This window comes from Manis javanica, chromosome 7 (assembly GCF_040802235.1).
Source record: "Manis javanica isolate MJ-LG chromosome 7, MJ_LKY, whole genome shotgun sequence".
NCBI classification, from domain to species: Eukaryota; Metazoa; Chordata; class Mammalia; order Pholidota; family Manidae; genus Manis; species Manis javanica.
In genome coordinates, this window is record NC_133162.1 from 96,252,840 (window position 1) to 96,272,538 (window position 19,699).

The 19,699-nt window shown below is 46.0% G+C and overlaps 1 protein-coding gene across 1 annotated transcript; it reads right to left on the reverse strand.

The window, feature by feature from the left end:
* Positions 1-5,476: 5,476 nt before the first annotated feature.
* On the reverse strand, positions 5,477-15,444 carry TMEM177 (transmembrane protein 177). The gene is made up of 2 exons (XM_017653715.3): positions 15,361-15,444; positions 5,477-11,569 (listed from the first exon to the last, which is right to left on the reverse strand). The coding sequence occupies exon 2, from the start codon at positions 11,545-11,547 to the stop codon at positions 10,612-10,614; it is 936 nt and encodes a 311-aa protein (XP_017509204.1). The 5' UTR covers positions 11,548-11,569; positions 15,361-15,444; the 3' UTR covers positions 5,477-10,611.
* Between the last annotated feature and the right edge of the window lie 4,255 nt (positions 15,445-19,699).

Genomic DNA, 19,699 nt, shown 5'->3' on the forward strand with positions numbered 1-19,699 from the left:
TCAGAGAGGTCTGGGTATCTGCATTTAACAGGTGCCGCAGGTGGTTCTGAAGCTTTCTTTCCTGAAAGCTGACCTAATTTCACTCTAACCATCTTCCTCTGGTTGGAGGGAGCTGTAGGAAGAGCTCAATTTTCAGAAGCGAGACTTTGGGCCAGTGTCTGTCTTGCCGATGGGTTTCAGTCCCCAGCAAGTTTGCTATGGATTCAGTGTGACCAAAGAAATGACAGTAGAATATTTCTTTGGGTTGAAAGGGTTTATTACCTAGCTTGTTCTCCTGGCGGTAGGTCGAGCATTAGCATCTCTGCCTCCTCCCAGAGCACTGGGCTGAGCTCTCTATATAGTGCAATAATAGCTTATGGCCTAAAGGTGTGGAAGTGGTAGCCTAGCAACAGGCCAGTTACATCATCAGGTGGTTTAAGTTCAGTGAGGATCCTGGCTATAGGAACCACTTCCCCACACTCCATCCCTCCAGGATTCTTGCCTTACAATCTACAAGCTCTCAATCTTCTGCAATGGTCCCTGTGTGAGAAAGCTGGAGCACTGTAACCAGATTCCACAATAGCAACAGAGGATGACAACAACTTAGAGATAATAACAAAAATTAAGATACAACAAGATTTTGATACAGGTAACAAAAATTATGATAATCCTCAAGCCAGAGGAGGTTCCTAATAACAAAAACTATAACAAGTCTCAAACCGGAGGAAGTTCCCAATCCACAAAGACTTTAGGGGCGGTAAGACACCTGTTTTAATGATACCAAAATAGGCAAATCTTGTCCATCAGGTAGGATGCATGCAAGACAGTGGTCCTGTGATAGGACTGTAGCAGGAAGGGGGTCCCTTCCAGAGTCCATATATAGTGCTACTGGAGGTGCATGCACTGGCCATAATGAGAAAACAAAAGCTCCCAGTAAGATGCTCCTACTTTCTGGCCATTCAAGATATACTACTGAGACCTTTGAGGGCCACTCTGTTGTTATTCCAGGCATACACAAGAGGTCAGCTTCCAGGCCTTGTCCCCAAGGTGCCAGGAGAGCCAGCCATCGTTGGTCCATGTGTTGAAAGGTCCAAGGCCACGTCCACTCAATAGAGTCTCCAGGGTTCAGTGCAGTTGGTGCAGGCAGCAAGATATTGTTTTGGTGGCCGAACCTCGGCTTCAGTGATTCTTCCTTGGTTTGTACTTGAAGTTGTATAGGGGAGGTGCGGGGCAGAGCAGAGGTGGGTGATAACATGAGTTGGGATACACTGAGATGATTTGCCCTGACTTACAGCAGGAAGCAAGGCCCTGATTGGAAGAAGTCTAGAGCCAGGGCAGCTCTGGGTTCGGATGCCTCCAGGCCTGCTAGTTCTCAGTTAGAGGCTGAGTTAAAGGGGCGGGAAGCAGGCGCATCCCCAAGGAAGGAAGGGGCAGGGGCAGGGGATCCAGCCCAAGGACACAGCTACTCGTCTCCACTGGCCTAGCAATGAAAACTTTGTAGCTGCTTTAAAGACCATTTTTTAGTTCTTACTCATGCTATCTTGGTCTGGGAGCTCAAGCATCCCGGTGAATGAAAGGCTTCCTCCGTCACCAACAACAAAACTGTCTCTCCATGGCGGCATAATCACTAAGGGAGGAGGGTGTCCCAGGGGATGGAAAGAGAATGGGACCTAGCATCTGTGAGCTCCACAGCAGAAAGAGGAGAGGCCAGAGGGTGTGGCCCAGCCAGCCAGCTACTAAGCTGGAGTCCAGGATGTTTCTGACCCTTGATGTCTCAGTCCTCTCCCTCACCCTCAGGCCCAGTCCACCACCAAATCCTACCAATACTGCCTCCTAAATGCAGCCTGAGTCCTGCTTCTTTCCATCTCCACTGCCACTGCCAGGTCCAGGCTGCCACCATCTCTCCTACATTACTACAATGTCCCCCTGCCCACTACACTCACCTCTCTGCCTCTGGTACAAACTCCTCAGCCCATCGTCCACTCGGAAGTTGCTTTCTCAAGTCCAAGTATACCCACATCCTTCTCTGGTGATATTACAAAAGGCTCCCCACTGCAGTTAGAATAAGCTTGAGTGCCTCACCAGGGCCCTTCAGCCTCATCTTCCCCACACCCTTCCTTGCACTCTTGCCATGCTGGGTTTTTATTCTTTTGACCAATGGACCAGTTAGCAACTTATCACCTCTCAAATCCAAATCCATCCTCACTGCCAGCTCTGAGAAAATGGAGAGGACCCTTTAAATATTTCTCCCCAGCTGGCTCAAAGATGAATTTTGTTGGTAGAAGGCACTGGAGGACTGAATTTTTTTCTGTTCCAGTGTGATCCTTCTGTCAGGCACTTGCAGAGCAGGGTCTCCAGTAGTGGGCTCCTCCACAGTCTCCCAGGGCCTGGCCCCTGAAGTGGGCCCTGCCCTGGCAGATACCCTGGAAACCTTTTAGTTGCTTTGTATCAGAGTGCTAATGGTGAGACCCTGCCATAGCATTCCCTCCCTGGTTTTATATTGAGAAACAAGGTCTGAATTATGATTCTGAGCTTCATATGATTTATACAGCTTATTGTGGAACTCAAAGTTTAATCCCTGAATTTGGCAGTTATTATTACATAGGTGCCCTGCAGTTATACAGGTGTTCAGGAATATGTTCCTGACTATGAAGCTGCTTTTTAATTTTGTTATGTTGAAGTAAATACAAAAAGTAACAATTAATGGCAGAGTTCCGGTCACAGTAATCATTAGGTAAAGGGAAACCAGTGATGAGTTCTACATAACTTTCTTTCAATAAATAAAGTAAGACTTAGATGGTAGGAGGAAGGAATTAGATACTCTACTTACAACCATGTGTGTGCATGTGTGTGCGTATGCATGTTCCTGCATGCATGTATGTGTGTATGTAATCCACTCCCTTTTCTTTAAAACTCTAAGATTAGAACAGGGGAAAAATCCTGTATGTGTCAATGACAGATTTTTTTTTTAATTTAGTTAATCAAAAGTTTCCCAGGTTCTCCATCTTGATTTATGCTTATGTGCCATACTTGCTTTGAAATCTTAAGATTATCAGAAATTTTACTAAAATTCTGGAAATAATCTACTTTAATCTTTCTAGATTTCTAAATCTCTGTTGAGTAGCAGTTTTCTAAATGCTGCAAATGTGTGCCACTTCAAAGGAGTTTGAATGAGAGAATTTTTTCCTTGTTACAATAGTTCGTTTCTGTAGAAACTTCATGTTTAGATTAATCTGCGATGGATGAGCAATCATAATTCAAGTACGCAGTTCTTTTCTTCTATCAACTATTCACTCTCATGCAGTAGTAGTAAAGGCATTAAAGATGCAGCAGGCATAAAAAGTAGTTTTTCCAAGAGAAATAGGAGACATTTTTATTATTGTACTTGGGTATACAAACACTTCGGTGATATAAATGTTTACATCCCCTATAACTCTGGTCGGAAATCACTTTTGACTTTGTTGGTTAAGTTAAATAGTCCACAGTAGGATAGAGTACTGAATACAAGACATCCAAAGGAAGACAACAGACTATAGTAAAATGCTGGGTCTTAACAAGAAACTGGTTTATTCACTAAATATTTTGTGCCTTGGTCTAATATCAGCACGATGACTGTGTAAAATGACAAAAAACGATTTTCCATCATTTCACATTACCCCAGATTGCTAAATGTGCTCTTTCCAAATTTGATTGAATTCCTATATACATTTACTGTCATATATGACAGTTTTGTCATTATGTTAGAGATTTCAGTAATTAAAATAGGGAACAGAAGCTTGGATGATTTTCCCTATCAGAACTACATTCTTGGTAACCACATTATTATGATGGGTTTTTGTGCTCTTATACACTGAATGTCTTAAGCTAAGTGCCATTTGGGGGGTCCCTTCTCTTTACAGGAAGGTACTTCTTTCCTCAACACTGTGATCTGACCATGACAAATCTGTGCTACACACCACGTAAACAGTTAAAAAGTCAATTGCAAACCAACTGAATATACAAATCTGATGCTGGTGCTGAAATCTCTTCAGAATAGTCATTATGATTCCAAAGTCTGTTTCAAAATTTGCAAGCATCAAGTGTCAATCAAACCTGAAGATGAAACACTATTGAATGTTGAATTCTCATACTCAGGATGTACTTGCTTTTTAGGTCTTCTGGTTCTCTGCTGTTTTTACTGTACTGTTTCATTTAAATTTCCTACACACTAACTTAATTTGTGTGATTGAAATAAAATTGTACTACATACAAAAAGATTAGTAGTCACTGAAAGATCAGTCAGTAATCAAGCCTTCACACCTTAACTCCCTGATCTCACCGTGCCGTCACTTCCGATTATTTGTCACAGCCTCTTCTGCAGGACTGAGAGCTCCAGGAGGGCAGGCATGTGCCCCTGAGGCTTCTTGCTGTAGGAGTGAGAGAGTGGTCTTGTTTGTTCAGGTCCTCTGAGGAACAGGTGCTCAGATGGGATTATGATGAAGAGATGCTTTGGGGAAATGCCTGTGAAGGACAAAGGGGCGAGGGACAGGCGGAGGTGGGGGAGAGCCATGCACCGTGATGCTGGGCTGTGCCTGTGAGGGAGTGGAAGATGGAGGAGGACTGGGGTAGGAAGGGTCTCACACTGCAGAGCCCTTCCAAGGAAAATCTGTCTAGGCCATTGGGGAGTCCTGGAGCCATGGTCACCTACAGGCCAGGAGTCCCACTATTCACTGGATGGGTCTGCCTTAGTACTGCCACCATGATTGGTCACTGGCTGAAAGATACCTGTGACATGAATGCCTCAGTTAAAGTCTGGTGGTGATTCAGGGAAATGGCAGCTGGGGCTGTCAGTTGGTGCTGCTCCCTGCAGCTGATCTGAGCAGCACATTTTCGTGACCGCAACAGTGACTGCCAGACAGAAGGTTGGCACATCCCAAGGATACAGGGCCAAAAGCAATGATGGTAGAACTGTCACCTTGATGCAGGGAGAGGCAGCAGGTCCATGGATCCCTCCGAGTAAGGCTTCATACATATACGTAAATATGTACAGGGGTAAGTCTTTATATATACTGAATGAAATAGTTATTTAAAATGCCACTGTAACAGAACTACTTTCAATTTTGTGAATTTCCTCCCAGGTCTTAGTGTGTTTACAGTATTGTAATCATCATGCAAGCAGTACTTCATATTTTCTAAAGATTTGGTATTTATAACTATTATTTCCATATGTCTACCATGGTTTTCAGAATTATACTTTTCAGTGACTGAATAATATTCAATAAATGGCTGTACCACAGTTTCTAAAGTCACTGCTATTCAACATCTCCATTAGGCCTTTTTCTTTATATAGCCAATGGTTTTATGTTTATCTTTGGGCATATACTACTTAAGTTTCTGTTGCGTTATAGCAGGTTTTGTGATTTTATCGTTTTGCCAGATTGCTTTCTAAAAACATACCAATTAAGAACGTGTATTAGTTATCTATTGCTGCATAAAAAATTACAGTAAAAACTCTGGCTTAATACAACCCACATTTATTGTCTCACTGTTCCTGTGGGTCAAGGATACACACACAGTTTAGCTGTCCTCTGATTCAGGGACTCTCACAGGTGTTGGCTGAGGCTTGGGGGTCATCTGAAAGCTCAACTGGGGAAGGATTCTCTTCGAAGCTCACATGGTTGTTGTCAGGATTGATTTCCTCATGGGCTCTTAGATTGAGGATCATAGTTCTTAGCTGGCTGTTTGTCAGGGGCTGCCCTTAGTTCTGTGATGTATGGGTCTCTCCAACATGGCAACTTGCTTCATCAAAACATGCATCCAAAAAGACAACAGAGTCTGCTGCAGGACAGAAGTCACCCTCTTTTATAACAGTCACAGAAGCACCAGCCTCTTAATGTTGCTGTATTCCATTGTTTTGAGCCAAGGGGAGTAGGGGGAGAGGATGACTCAAGGCTAAGAATACCAGGAGCTGGTATCATTGGGGCCACCTTGGAGGATGCCTACTACGAATGTCACCAAGGGCACATGCTTGTACCAATTTACCACAACCTCTCTAACACAATGTTGTAGTATTTGAAAATACCAGTATGGTAGGTATAAAAGACTATCTCCAGTTAATGCCCTCTTCTACAGCCTGGTGTCTCCCCCTGGGGCCACATGGATTCTTTACTCTCAATTGCTACCAAGTAATTTCCCAAAATGTATCAACTGATAGCAACCTAAAGAACTGTCCTAACTGGAACTTTGAAAAACTATAAACACAGACCTGTATTTAGGCAACAGTAAGTTCCCTGGGAAGATTCTAGTCTCAAGGAATTGCTGGCATTTGGGCAGTAACCCCAAGATCAGAACACCCTGGAACCTGTACCACTTGAAAGCACTAAAATTTAGGAAACCAATCTTCTTTTAGAGCTTACTGTATACCCTCACTGAGTTTCACATTTTGCAAATTGTACTTCACTTTCATTATCAAAACAATACTCTTAAGCTACATATTAACATCCTCATTTTACAGACAGGAAATTCAGGGTCATAGATATGAAATCACTCATTCAAGGTCACTCTGCTAAAGTGGCAGCACCAGGATATGAACCCACAGCTGGGCCCAGTCTGTGCTCTCACCCTGCCTCCTGAGGTGCCCTTGTCCTCAGCTGGGCCTCCAAGGGGTCTGTAATAACCTACTAATACTGCCAACATTCTGCTTAAGACCACCTGCTGCCTCAGGGGGCAAACTCACCCTCGAACCCCCACCCACAAGATGGCCAACTTCCTGCTTCTCTTCCGTGTTTTCCGCTCCCGGCGCCACCTAAGGCCCAATCACTTTCTGACCCACCCCTTCCTTGCTACCTGTATAAATTGAGCCTACAAACAATAACTGTGTCAGCTTGATCAGACATCCTGTCTTGCTGTCCGTTCTTTGTGTCCCTTGCCCCTTCATTCTCTACTCCAGGTCGTCGACCCCCGTTGATAGTCCTGCAGGTCAGGACACTAAATATGGCAGACTGGGGATGGCCCTTTCCTCTTCAGTTAGCTGAAAGGGTCTCCCTTGGAAATTTCAGAAGGCTGTGCTCAGTGACCTGATGAGAGGAGAGGCTGGAAAGCAACCTCTAACCAGCATGGGAAGAAAGGCTATAGAGGCCACAGTACCAGTTTGCACAATGAAACCCTCAGGATAAACAGGTATAAATGTAGGGTCTTGCCAATGGGATCTAGAACAAGACTGCAGACTTCAAATCCTAGTTCTGTCACTTACAAAGGTTTATGATTTGGGGCAAAGTTCTTCACCTTCCTGTGCTATTTCCTTGCCTGTGAAATATTACCAACCACCTATTCTAATTTGGGGCTAAGTGAAAGAAGTGCCTCTAAGAACCTAGCATGGTATCTGATGCACAATAAAGACCCCATAAACATTACTATAAGGATGTTGGTGGGCAGGAGGGAAGCAGGTGGCCTCACTGAAAGAGGACCCACATTTCTATTTGAGACCCAGCCTGTGATGTATGTACATGTGGGGACAGAGGGTCTGTGTGTGTGCCAGCTCCAGGCATGCTGCAAATTGTCCTGTATTGTGAACACTGGCTGGTGGGGGCAGAGGCAGTAGGGCCTTTAAGGATCAGGGATGGGCAGTACCAGTGACAGCATGACTCTGGAACCCCCCCTCCCCAGTATCCTGGCTTTGTCTGGTTGTGTGTGTGTGTGTGTGTAATCTGTGTGTTGATATAGCCTTCTGTCAATCAGTCTAATTCTGGGTCTGTGCATGAACATGTGGTGATGGGTGGGGAATGACTCAATGACTCAGAACACTGTCCTCCAGGGATCAAGGGCAGGTCCCTGATGATTGACGCATGCGGCAGGCATATGAGAAGGAAAGATGCAGGGCACCATTTACAGGGTAGCTTCCTGCCACTGGCTCATCTGCAAAGCCCTACAGCATCGTTTTCAATTGTTCTGGGATCAGTCCCCAAGTCTGTATGCAGGAGCACAATATAACCCAAAATTTGAGGGTCACTTTCCTTTTAAAGCCTTTGTGGGTCCCTAGAGCCATGAATAGTAATCTATGTCCTACAGGAAGTGGCCAGGAGTGTCCTGGTTTCCCCACTGAGATCAGCAATCATGGAAAACTAGTGCCAGGCCCTGTCCTTGGAAAAGTCCCAAGTTGGGAAGACAGGACAGGGTCACATAGGATTCATATGGTTTCACTCAGGGTATCCAGCCAGCCTTAATGTAATTGTTCAGAGACTCCAGGAAGCCGGGCCTATCTGTCATGGCTTAAGAGCCTTGTTCATTTATTTAAAAACATTATGGAGAGCTGCAGTCCAGAGCTATAAACAGACACACTACTTTGCCCTTGTAGACAGTACACTGCAGCAGAGCAGACGCTAGGCACTCACTCTAAGGTAACTTAATCACATAATTAGTTAGCAGTAAGGCCGCACAGGGCACACAATAGGGCATGAATGGGGCAGGTTCCTGGAGTCAGGTCCTGGTACTCCTGCAGGAGCAGCATTAAAGAACTGAGCACAGGGCAGGCCAGGAGAGAGCGCCAGGATCCAGGGTACTGTGTGGGGATGGAGGGGAAGGCAGTTAAGGAACCCAAATACCTGTGGAGCTAGGAGGCAGAGCGGCAGGGAGGGGACACAGGGCCCTTGGAGAGGCTCTCAGATCTAGGCTGAGGAGCAGCTGTAGCCAGAAAGCAAGGGATGCCTTTAAAGCACGTTAAGCAGAACAGAACCAGTCATACCTGCATTTCCAAGAGTTGGGAAAGGTGGGGGCCATGGCCAGAAGGCTCAAGTAGGAGTCGATGGGGGTGGGTAAGGATGGACCCAAGGGTTGCTTGAGCTGGAGGCAGGCTTGGGGGATGTACAGCGAGAAGGCAGGCGGCTCTTGGGGTGGAGGCTCTGGGAGCCCACGTTAGGAGTGGGGCCATGTAAAGCATGCATGGGGACTGAGAGCAGCCCAGGGGTGAAGACTAAGTCTGTGACTTGGAGTAGAAGGAACCAAGCAAGCAGCAGTTTCGGGGGATTGCTCCACCCACCACTGGGGCTCCTTTACCCTGCCATGTGGGCAGATCAGCCAAGATGCCCGATGCCACCAGCTTGGATCCTGCAGTATTGAGAGAAGTGGTGGGGAGTGGTGAGAAAGTGGAGCTCACCTAGTTGAGACCCCAAACTGCACTACTCTGTCCAAGATAGGATGGTCACACAGGTCAGCAGCAGCTGGGTGACATCCCGCAGGGCCCCTTAAAGTAGAGTTTCCCAGACTGCAGACTCATTTGCCCACTCACTAAATTACCCACCCATCTCTGCATTCATCCCGTCTGTGCCTGATGCCATCACAGGGACCTGATATAGGGACTCAGGAGCTCAGTCCACCCCAGGCCTGACCATAGGACCCGCAGAAAGGAGCCAGAGCACTGGCTCTAGCCCACCATGAGGTATGCAGGACGGTGCCATTACTACCCGCTCACTCTCCATTCCAATCTCCTGCAGGAACTGTCTGCCACCACCCAGTACTGCAGCTTTGTGCCCTTCCCCAGGTGTGGCCTAATCCCTTTGGTCTTAGTTACAGGACACTGGGCCTGAATTCTTCAACTCTACCAGGGAAAACATAATTGTCAGTAGAGAGCACACAAAGGATGAGGCAAGCCTGACTTGCTAGTCATGATGCTCCTCACCCTCTGCTGGCATCTCCTATCCAAGGACCAAGAGGGATCTGCTCTGTCCACAGCTACAGGGTTTGTGGGAAACAAGCAGGAAAAGGTGTAGCCTGCCCTGGGTCCTGAGTGTGACACAGGCCCAGTCCATCACCCACCTGCACTCTCTGCTTCCTAACTGCCCAAGAGCCAAGCCTGCCCCCACCTCCAGGCCACCTCCCTTGCTCTTCTCTGCAAGAACAGACCATGTTCTGGATTGCATCAGTGGGCTCCATTACTGCAGGGACCCTGTTTGCAATGGCTGCCTCCTTCTGCTTCCTTTGGCCAGAGCTGCTGCCAGGTGTAAGTCTCATCAGGTTCCAGCAATACCTCTCCTCTTCAGGAGCCTCACGTGCCTTGCTGGCCACCTGGCTGTCTGCATGTGCCATATGCACTGGATATAACACCCGTAAAACCCCGCCTGAAGCTCACCTCTCCCAGCCTCTCAGGCCTACACAGGCTTCTCATCTAGGCCTGGCCAGGCTTTTACTCTCTATCAGGATAGAAGGGAATTAGGATTTGACCACCAACTAATTTACAGGGTGGCTCTTTGCTGTAGGACTGTTTCCATTCTGCAGGCACCTCTGATGTTAAGATGTGGCCTGACTCTCATCACCTGCTGGTACTCAAAGACCAAGGAGAGCTGCCCCATTTATTTACAGCATGCTGGCTCTGCCTGGCTCCTATGTCTGTCTGTATTTCACCCAGTGCACAATGCTGGCAGGTAGTTCACTTCATCTCCACTTTACAGCCAAGGAAACCAAGGCTCAGATTCAAAAACTGCTCAAGGTCACTGAGGTCACATGAGGTGGGCTGGGGTAGAATCTAGGCTGTTTAACTCCAAAGCCTGTGGTTTTTCTGACAGTGGGCTGTGGATGCAGAAGCAGCAAATGAGCACCCCCGCCAGAGTCAATGGAAGGGTGGCTCCAGCAGGAGCTGGAGCTGCCCTTGAGATGAGCCCCTCAGGAGTGGCCTGGGCTGAGCGTTGCCCTCCACATCTGCAGCACAGAGTCCCGGCGTGTCGTGTATGGTAAATGTTTGATGCGGAACGAGTGTCTGGGAACGATGTTCCCACTGGGTGTATACAGCTCCTCTCCACGCCTGCCCAAGAGACTGCGCAGGGCCAGGTTGCCTGACAGAACTTTCTCATAGAACTCCACACCCCCCTGGGCATAGGCTGCAGACAGAGAAGCTGTGCGGCGGTCCAACCAGGCTTCAATGGCATGAGTGAGAGAGTCCATGGAGAAAGCATAGGCCACAAAGCCCGCCACTGCTGCCACCAAGTTGAAGGCAGCCCTTAAGTTCATGGGGCCTCCATAAAGCCCCAGTGCATGCTTGGCACCTACGCCCAGCGCCCAGGTTCCTGCCAGGCAAGCTGGGGCTGGCAGGGCCTGCAGGGCAGCTGCACTGCTCTCCAGGTACACCACCTCCCTGGCCAAGGCGAACTTCTGGGCATCACGGGACAGGGTCAGGGCATCTCTCAGCCGGGTGCCTGCGGGACTCTGCCAGTCTACTCTTTGCCCATGTACAATCACTGGCTGATCAGGGCTGGTCAGTGGGCCAACCAGAAAGCTGGCAGGGATGCCCACCACAGACCCCGCAGGGAGTCGCGGGAAGCCAGCGCTCACAGGCTGGAAGGTGAAGGTAGCGAAGGCTTCATACCAATGGCCTGAGGGGACGCCTATGTCCTGTAGCACCTCTTGGAAGAGCCTTTGCAACTCTGCGGAGAGTAGGGCTGGCTGGCCCTTAGGCCAGTACTGGTACAGCCACTGGACGACAGGATCTGGGAAGAGGTGGTATGAGATTTGGGCTCCAAACAGGGCTGCACAGGAACCCACCAACAGGCCTGTCCTGTGTCTCTGCACAAATGCTGTGGCCTGCCACAGGCGACCTGCCATGAGTGCTGCCACCACTGGAAACCTGGGCCAAGAAAAAGAGAAGTCAGTTTCCAGCTCCCAGGGCCTGCCTGCAAGACCAAACAACCCCCAGAGCCACAACTTTTGTAACTGAGGCAGTACAGCACAGTGATTAAAAGCATCAGCTTTAGAGCCTGAGTTCAGATCCCAGCTCCATCTCTGTGACAATGGCCTGCCATTAGAGTGGCTGTGATGAGCAAATGAATGAACACACATAAAACAACTGGTGTCTGGCACAGTAGTAGACACTGTGATAATGGCTGTGATTTATTACCTTTATTCCCATGCCTGATTATAGCACTAAATCCCCAACTGCCTTTTCATCCCCTAGTGAAGCCCAATGATCACTAATTTATAGAGGAAACATATGTTCAACTTTTTGCTAGACACAGGTCTGAGAGCTTTACAAACACTATTTAACAACTGAATTCTCAGAACTCCATGACCTACTGTGGCCCCTGTTTTAAAGCACATAAACACTAAAGAAATTGGTCAAAAACCCAAGGTAGTAAAGCAGCAGTGTTATGGGTCCCCAGATTCATATGTGGAAATTCTAACACCTAGTACTTCAGGAAGTACTGTATTTAGAGAGAGGCTGTTTAAAGAGGCAATTAAATTAAAAGGTCATTAAGGTAGGCCCTGATCCATTATGACCAGTGTCCTTATGAGAACAGGAGATAAGGTCACAGAAACATACAGAGTAAAGAAAGGGACATGAGCCACAAGGTGACGACCTACAAGCCAATGAGACGACTCAGAAGAGACCACCCCTGCTAACACCTTGATCTTGGCTTTTTAGCATCCAGAATTCTCAGAAAAAATTTCTGCCACCTACTACTTGTCACGGCAGCCCTGGTAGACTAATACAGGCAAAGTATTTGAACACAATGTTAGCATTAAATGCTAAATGTTAGCATTAAATGCTAAAAGCTAAATGCTAATGTACAAACATATACCAAAGTAGACAAAATAGTACATCAACCACCTTCAGTTATCAACTCACGGTCAATCTTTTTTCATCTCTACTCCCTCTCGCATTCCCCCAGCAATGGTTTATTTTGAAACACATTCTGGACAGCCTATTATTTCATTCATAAAAACACTTCAGTAAAAATTCACAATTATTAACATCATACTTAACAACGAGAAGCTGAAAGCATTTCATTTAAGATCAGGAACAAGACAAGGATGCCCACTCTCTCCACTTTTATTCAACATAGTTCTGGAGGTCCCCACCACAGCAATTAGACAACACAAAGAAATAAAAGGCATTCAGATTGGTAAGGAAGAAGTTAAACTGTCACTGTTTGCACATGACATGATATTGTACATAAAAAACCCTAAAGAATCCACTCTAAAACTATGAGATCTAATATCTGAATTCAGCAAAGTTGCAGGATACAAAATTAATACAAAGAAATCTGTTGCATTCCTATACACTAATGATGAACTAGCAGAAAGATAAATCAGGAAAGCAATTCCATTCACAACTGCATCAAAAAGAATAAAATACCTAGGAATAAACCTAACCAAGGAAGTGAAAGACCTATACACTGAAAACTACAAGATACTCATGAGAGAAATTAAAGAAGATACCAATAAATGGAAACACATCCCATGCTCATGGATAGGAAGAATTAATATTGTTAAAATGTCCTCCTGCCTAAAGCAATCTACAGATTCAATGCAATTCCTATCAAAATACCAACAGCATTCTTCAATGAACTAGAGCAAATCGTTCTAAAATTCATATGGAACCACAAAAGACTTACAATAGCCAAAGCAATCCTGAGAAGGAAGAATAAAGCTGGGGGGATATTATGCTCCCCAACTTCAAGCTCTACTACAAAGCCACAGTAATCAAGATAATTTGGTACTGGCACAAGAACAGAACAATAGACCAATGGAACAGAGAGCCCAGACATAAACCCAACCATACGTGGCCAATTAATATATGATAAAGGAGCTATGGACATACAATGGGGAAATGACAGCCTCTTCAACAACTGGTGTTGGCAAAAGTGGACAGCTACATGCAAGAGAATGAAACTGGATTATTGTTTAACCCCATACACAAAAGTAAACTCAAAATGGATCAAAGACCTGAATGTAAGTCATGAAACTATAAAACTCTTAGAAGACAACATAGGCAAAAATCTCCTGAACATAAACATGAGCAACTTCTTCCTGAATGCATCTCCTTGGGCAAGGGAAACAAAAGCAAAAATGAACACATGGGACTACATCAACCTAAAACGCTTCTATACGGCAAAGGACACCACCAACAGAACAAAAAGTCACCCTACAGTATGGGAGAATATATTTGTAAATGACATATCCGAGAAGGGGTTAACATCCAAAATATATAAAGAACTTAGATGCCTCAACACCCCAAAAGCAAATAATCCGATTAAAAAATGGGCACAGGGTATGAAGAGACAATTCTCCAAAAAAGATATTCAGATGGCCAACAGACACATGAAAAGATGCTCCACATTACTAATCATCAGGGAAATGCAAATTAAAACCACAATGAGATATCACCTCATACCAGTAAGGATGGCCAGTATCAAAAAGACTAAGAACAATAAACGAGGATGTGCAGAAAGGGGAACCCCCTTACACTGCTGGTGGGAATGTAAGCTAGTTCAATCATTGTGGAAAGTAATATGGAGGTTCCTCAAAAAAACTAAAAATAGAAATACTATTTGACCTGGGAATCCCACTCCTTGCAATTTACCCAAAGAATACAACTTCTCAGATTCAAAAAGACATGTGCACCCTTATGTTTATTGCAGCACTTTTTACAATAGTCAAGATACGGAAGCAACCTAAGTGTCCATCAGTAGATGAATGGATAAAGATGTGGTACATGTATACAATGGAATACTATTTAGCCATAAGAAAGAAACAAATCCTACCATTTGCAACACCATGGATGGAGCTGGAGAACATTATGCTCAGTGAAATAAGCCAGGCAGAGAAAGACACATACCAAATTATTTCCCTCACTTGTGGAGTATAGCAACGAAGCTAAACTGAAAGAGCAAAACTGCAGCAGACTCACAGACTCCAAGGGACTAGTGGTTACCAAAGGGGAGAGGTGGGGGAGGGCGGGTGTGGGAGAGGGGCAGAAGGGGATTGAGGGTATTATGTTTAGTACACATGGTGTGGGAGGGGGTCACAGGGAAGACAGGGTAGCACAGAGAAGGCATATAGTGAATCTGTGGCATCTCACTACACTGATGGACAGTGACTGCAATGGCATAAGGGTGGGGACTTGATAATATGAGTAAATGTAGTAACCACATTGTTTTTTCACGTGAAACCTTCATAAGAGTGTATATCAGTAATACCTTAAAAATTCACTTTCGTTGAACCTTAGTTTTCCTGTCTGTAAAAAATGTTTAAATTGGCAAATAAGTTGGGGCAGACAAAGCCAAGGTATCGATTGGCCTGTTTTAATAAAAAAACTCCTAAACCTCACATCACTTGGGCCTTTTTTCCCAAAGAGGAAACTAAAGCCAAGTACGGGAGGGCCCTGGCCGACGTCCCAACGACCCCAGGGCCACCAGCGCCCAGGCCGCGCTCCTGGCTCCGCCTCGGACTCGGTGCCGCGCATTCCCCATGCGGCAGGTCGAGGGGAGGTAGGCCCTCACAGAGGCTCTCCACTCGGCTCCCATCCCTGCCTCCCCAAGCTACACCCGCGCTCGAATTCTCTGCGGGCAGGGCGCCTGGAGAGGGAGGCCCGGCGCCCGGATCCACGCAACCGCCCGCCGCACTCCAAGCGCTCACCTCCGCTGCGGCCCGAGCAGCCACTACACCTCCGACGACCGGGCCTACCCGGCGCAAAGCACGCCGGCCGGGCTCTGGGGGCGGGGCCAGGAGCGGGTACGATAGGGGGCGGGACTTTGGGAGCGGGGACTGGGGCGGGCGCCCGGGGCGGGGCAGAGGCGCGGGGAGGAGCGCCTACCCGCAGCCTTGCGGCGATGGCCGGAGACATTGTAGCTCTCTTCCTCCTCCGCACTTGAAAGGCGGCCTTGACCACCCTGTTTAACCCCAGAGGCAAGGACGGCCCCGCGTGGGTCAGGAGGTGGCCTGTGGCAGATCCCCATGCCCGCCTGACAGGGCCGTGGCCTTTCCAGTCTGGAAGTGCTCAATGCTGGTGAGGTGCTCTGGGCTTTATTTTTTAATACCACGTCCGCTGTCCCGCAGTTCCTCTCAAGCGATCCACACTATACAGTCCACAGAGCAGCGTTCACATCTGTCACCTCACCTTCCCCAAATTCTATGCATATGTCAGGGATCCACTTGTCTGTGTGCCCAGCACAGCTCGCCGCCTGTTTTTGTAAGTAAAGTTTTATTGGAACACAGTCACCTCCATTCCTTTCCTTGTGGTCTATGGTTGCTTTCCCCCAGAAGGGCAGAGTAGAGTAGTGAAGACAGAGAAGTACATTAGTCCCATTTTGTAGATGAAGAAACAGGTATTTAGCTTGACCAGGGTACCCAGCTCCTCTGCACCTAGCATGCACCTGAACAGGATGGGACTCCTGTCCGGGTACATTCCCATTAGGGCTCCTACCCCCATGCAGAATTGACCTAGTGGGTCTTGCGGATGTGGGTTTGGCCTCCGTGTCTGGCTTTTTCTTCCATATGAGCCCAAGAGGAAGGGAGAAGGAAGGGTGAGGCTGCAAGAACAGGTGAGGGTGTGAGGAGACCCAGAAGCCTGTGGGCCTTGGAGTAGAGCTTTGGAAGATTAGCAGCCTGTGGACCACTGTGTCTCCTGACAAACTAGCTCAACCCCCTCGACAGGGCTCCTGACCACAAAAGGACCAGCTGTCATGGTCAGTCAGGACCACACCTGACTCCCAGCTGATCCTCTGTGTGTAGGATTCTATGGGGATACCTTGAGGTTGGCATTCCCTGTCTCACGTGTGACCCAGTAGCCCCTGTGGAGTGATGGCTGATGAGGCAGAACCCTGCTGACACTAGGGGACCCAGTGTGGCTGCCCCCAGACCTGGGCCAGTACCTCAGCCCAGAGTCAGTATGTAGGGAGACTACAGCCCAGGTCAAGAGACCTACATTAGGGGCAGGAGGCCCTTGGGTAAAGGATGTAAAGGTGGACTTGTTTCCTCATTTCTAAAGTGATATAAAATCTGTCTCAAAGGGCCTTGTCATACTCTAATCCTAGACACACTTTTACATAACTGGAAGGAGGATGACCCTTGAAGCCACTTGCCCCTGAACAGGACTTGGGGGTCTCCCTTCAATCTTGGCCTTTATAGGCACTCTGTCACAAAGGACTTTCACACCCAAATTAAATCTGGCAGTGGTGACACACAGATGCTGGCTCCACCCCTTACTAGCTGTGTGACTTTGGGCAAGTTAACTTCTCTGGGCCTAGTTTTCTCATCAGTGAAAAGGGATGAGAGTGCTGTCTATCTCCTAAGGTTACCGTGGCATTCTGTGAGTTCATGCATGTGTAACACCCAGCCCGGTTTCTTCCATATAGCTAGTAGCTCTTATTATTAAGATCTCTTCTGGTTCTCAGACTTCAGCTTTGGCTGCTTAGTTGTTTGTATGTATATGGTGCTATAATGTGTTTTAATATGGGACCTCATCCAGATCCAGTATGTGGGATATTCTACAGGGCAAATGATATGGTGTCTAACAAATCAATGGCCTGAAAACATGGAGGGAAAGGGGACCATTATAAAATAAGAGGCTTCAAAGATAAAGCAATTAAATGCAATATATGGTTTTTGTTGGGATCTTGAATCAACAGGTAATTTATGAAATTAAAAAACAAAACAAAACACTTTTGAGGTAACTGGGGAAATCTGAATATGGATTGCATATAGTAATTAGGTGATATTAATGACTTATTTATTTTGTTAGATGGGATGAAGCATGATGTATATGTAAACCAAAATGTCCTCATCAGGCAGAGATGCATACTTAAGTATTTACAGACAACATGATGTCTGCTATTTAGTTCAAAATATTATAGCCAAAAACAAAACACCAACAAAAGCAGGGGTATAGATTAAACAACACTGACAAAATGTTAGTAGTTGTTGAAGCTTCATGACAAGTTCATGGGATTTGTTATACTGTATTTTGTATTATATATGTTTGGAAATTTCCATAATACATTTTTTTAATGTGTCTTTAAAATTAGGCTGACCAATTAGATTTCATTATATTAAAAACTTTTGGGCATCAACAAACATTATCAAAAAAGTGAAAAGACAATCCTCAGAGTGGGAGAAAATACTTGCAAATCATAGACATAAGGGCCTAGTATCCAGAATATATAAAAAACCCCTAACAACTCAACAGCAAAATGTCAAAGAACCAAATGAAAAAATGGGCAAACAACTTGAATAGACACTTCTCCAGAGGAGAAATACAAACGGCCAAAAAGCACATGAAAAGATGCTCTGTATCGTTAGTCATTAGGGAAATGCAAATCAAATCCACAGTGAGCTACTACTTCATACCCACTAGGATGGCCATAAAAACAAAACCAAACAAAACAACCAAGAGAAAAGAAAAAGTGCAAGGATGTGGAGAAAATGCAACTCTCATACGTTACTGGTGGGAATGTAAAATGTTGCAGCCACTACAGAAAACAGTTTGGCAGTTCCTCACAAAACTGGACAGAATTACCATATCTGGCAATTCTACTCCTAGGAATACAGATAACTCTTTCAGCTATGAAGTATGGGGTCTAAGAAGGGTTTTGCTTTGCTCAGCATGTTTTATATGCTCATTACCTTACTGATAGAGATTACCTCATTGCGAGAGACAAACTGATGATGCTAGAGAGAGGTGCTCATGCAGGAATTCCCTGGGTAGGTAAGTGGGATGGGGTCCAGAGCATGAGCGGTCGAGGAGGGGTGAGATAGGGAAAATTCTTCACTGTAACAAGAGGGAAGCTGCTAGAAAATCAAGGCTATAACCTGAAATGTACATGTTGTATGTCAATTATATCTCAATAAAGTTGGGAAAAAAAGAGGGAAGCAAGGTCAATGGGCCAGTCCAGTGATTTCTTGATGGCAAGATGAGGTTGTTCTTAGCTGATTGCTTCATTTTTTTCTGAGTGACATATGGAATGAAGTCATCAGATGAGCATATAGTGGGGAGGGGTGGTAAAGTCTCTTGAAGAAGCAAAAAAGCTGTGAAATTACCTCTTGAAGGAGAAAGAATCCACCAGAAAAATGGAATGATTGTTGGATAGCACTGAGTGCTCATTTGAGGTCTGGGTCAAAAATACAGTGAGTTGTGTGAATTTGTCCAGCAATGTTTGGTGCTCAGTTGCAGGTACATGGATAGCTGAAGGGTTTAACCAGAACCAGTCAAGCACAGATGAGGGAGAAATTGGTAAGGGAAGTGAGGACATTTGCAAACAAGTGACTTTATAGTGATGGATGGACTGTGAACTCTTGAGCTAGTGGGAGGACAGTGAGGGCCTATGGGGGTGATCTACGTGCCTAACACTTAAATGGTACATACCGTGTGCCAGCACTGTTTTTAAGCACTTCACAGAAGGAAGAAGTGGCAAGGTTGGAACACAAGGATTGTTGGAACGTGGTCACAATAGTAAGCCACACAGAAGTATAAGGAGGTGGTGATGCTAGCCTGGGAGGCTGGAAATGGACTTCAGAGGTGGTGTCAATGTTGGTGAGGGCAAGAGCAAAGGCGGAGGTGGGGTGGAAGACATTTTTAAGAATTGAAGAGGTATATTAGTCACGTTTTTGTATTTTCCATATTTTATGATATTTTGACAATTAAGGGGCCTTGCTAATCCTAGAAAGACTGCCTCTCCCAGGAGCAGCTGAATTTTTCTTTTCTTGTGTCTTTGGCTTTGGTATCAGTGTAATGCTGGCCCATAGAATGAGTTAGGAAGGGTTGGTATTAGTGCATCTGTTTGCATCTATAGTGCATTAAACATTTGGTAGCAGTTAACAAAGCCCTCAACCCCAGGGCTTCTCTTTGTTGGGTGATTTTTGATTATTGATTCAATCTCTTTTCTTGTTATAGGTCTATTCAGATTTTCTATTTCTTTAAAAAAAAATTTTCTGAGGGGCTTTTGGGCATAAAAGGAATACTTAAGAGTTATTTATGTTT

Excerpts from the sequence above, each read along its gene's own strand:
- TMEM177 (XM_017653715.3), bottom strand. The coding sequence starts at position 11,547 with ATGGCAGGTCGCCTGTGGCAGGCCACAGCATTTGTGCAGAGACACAGG.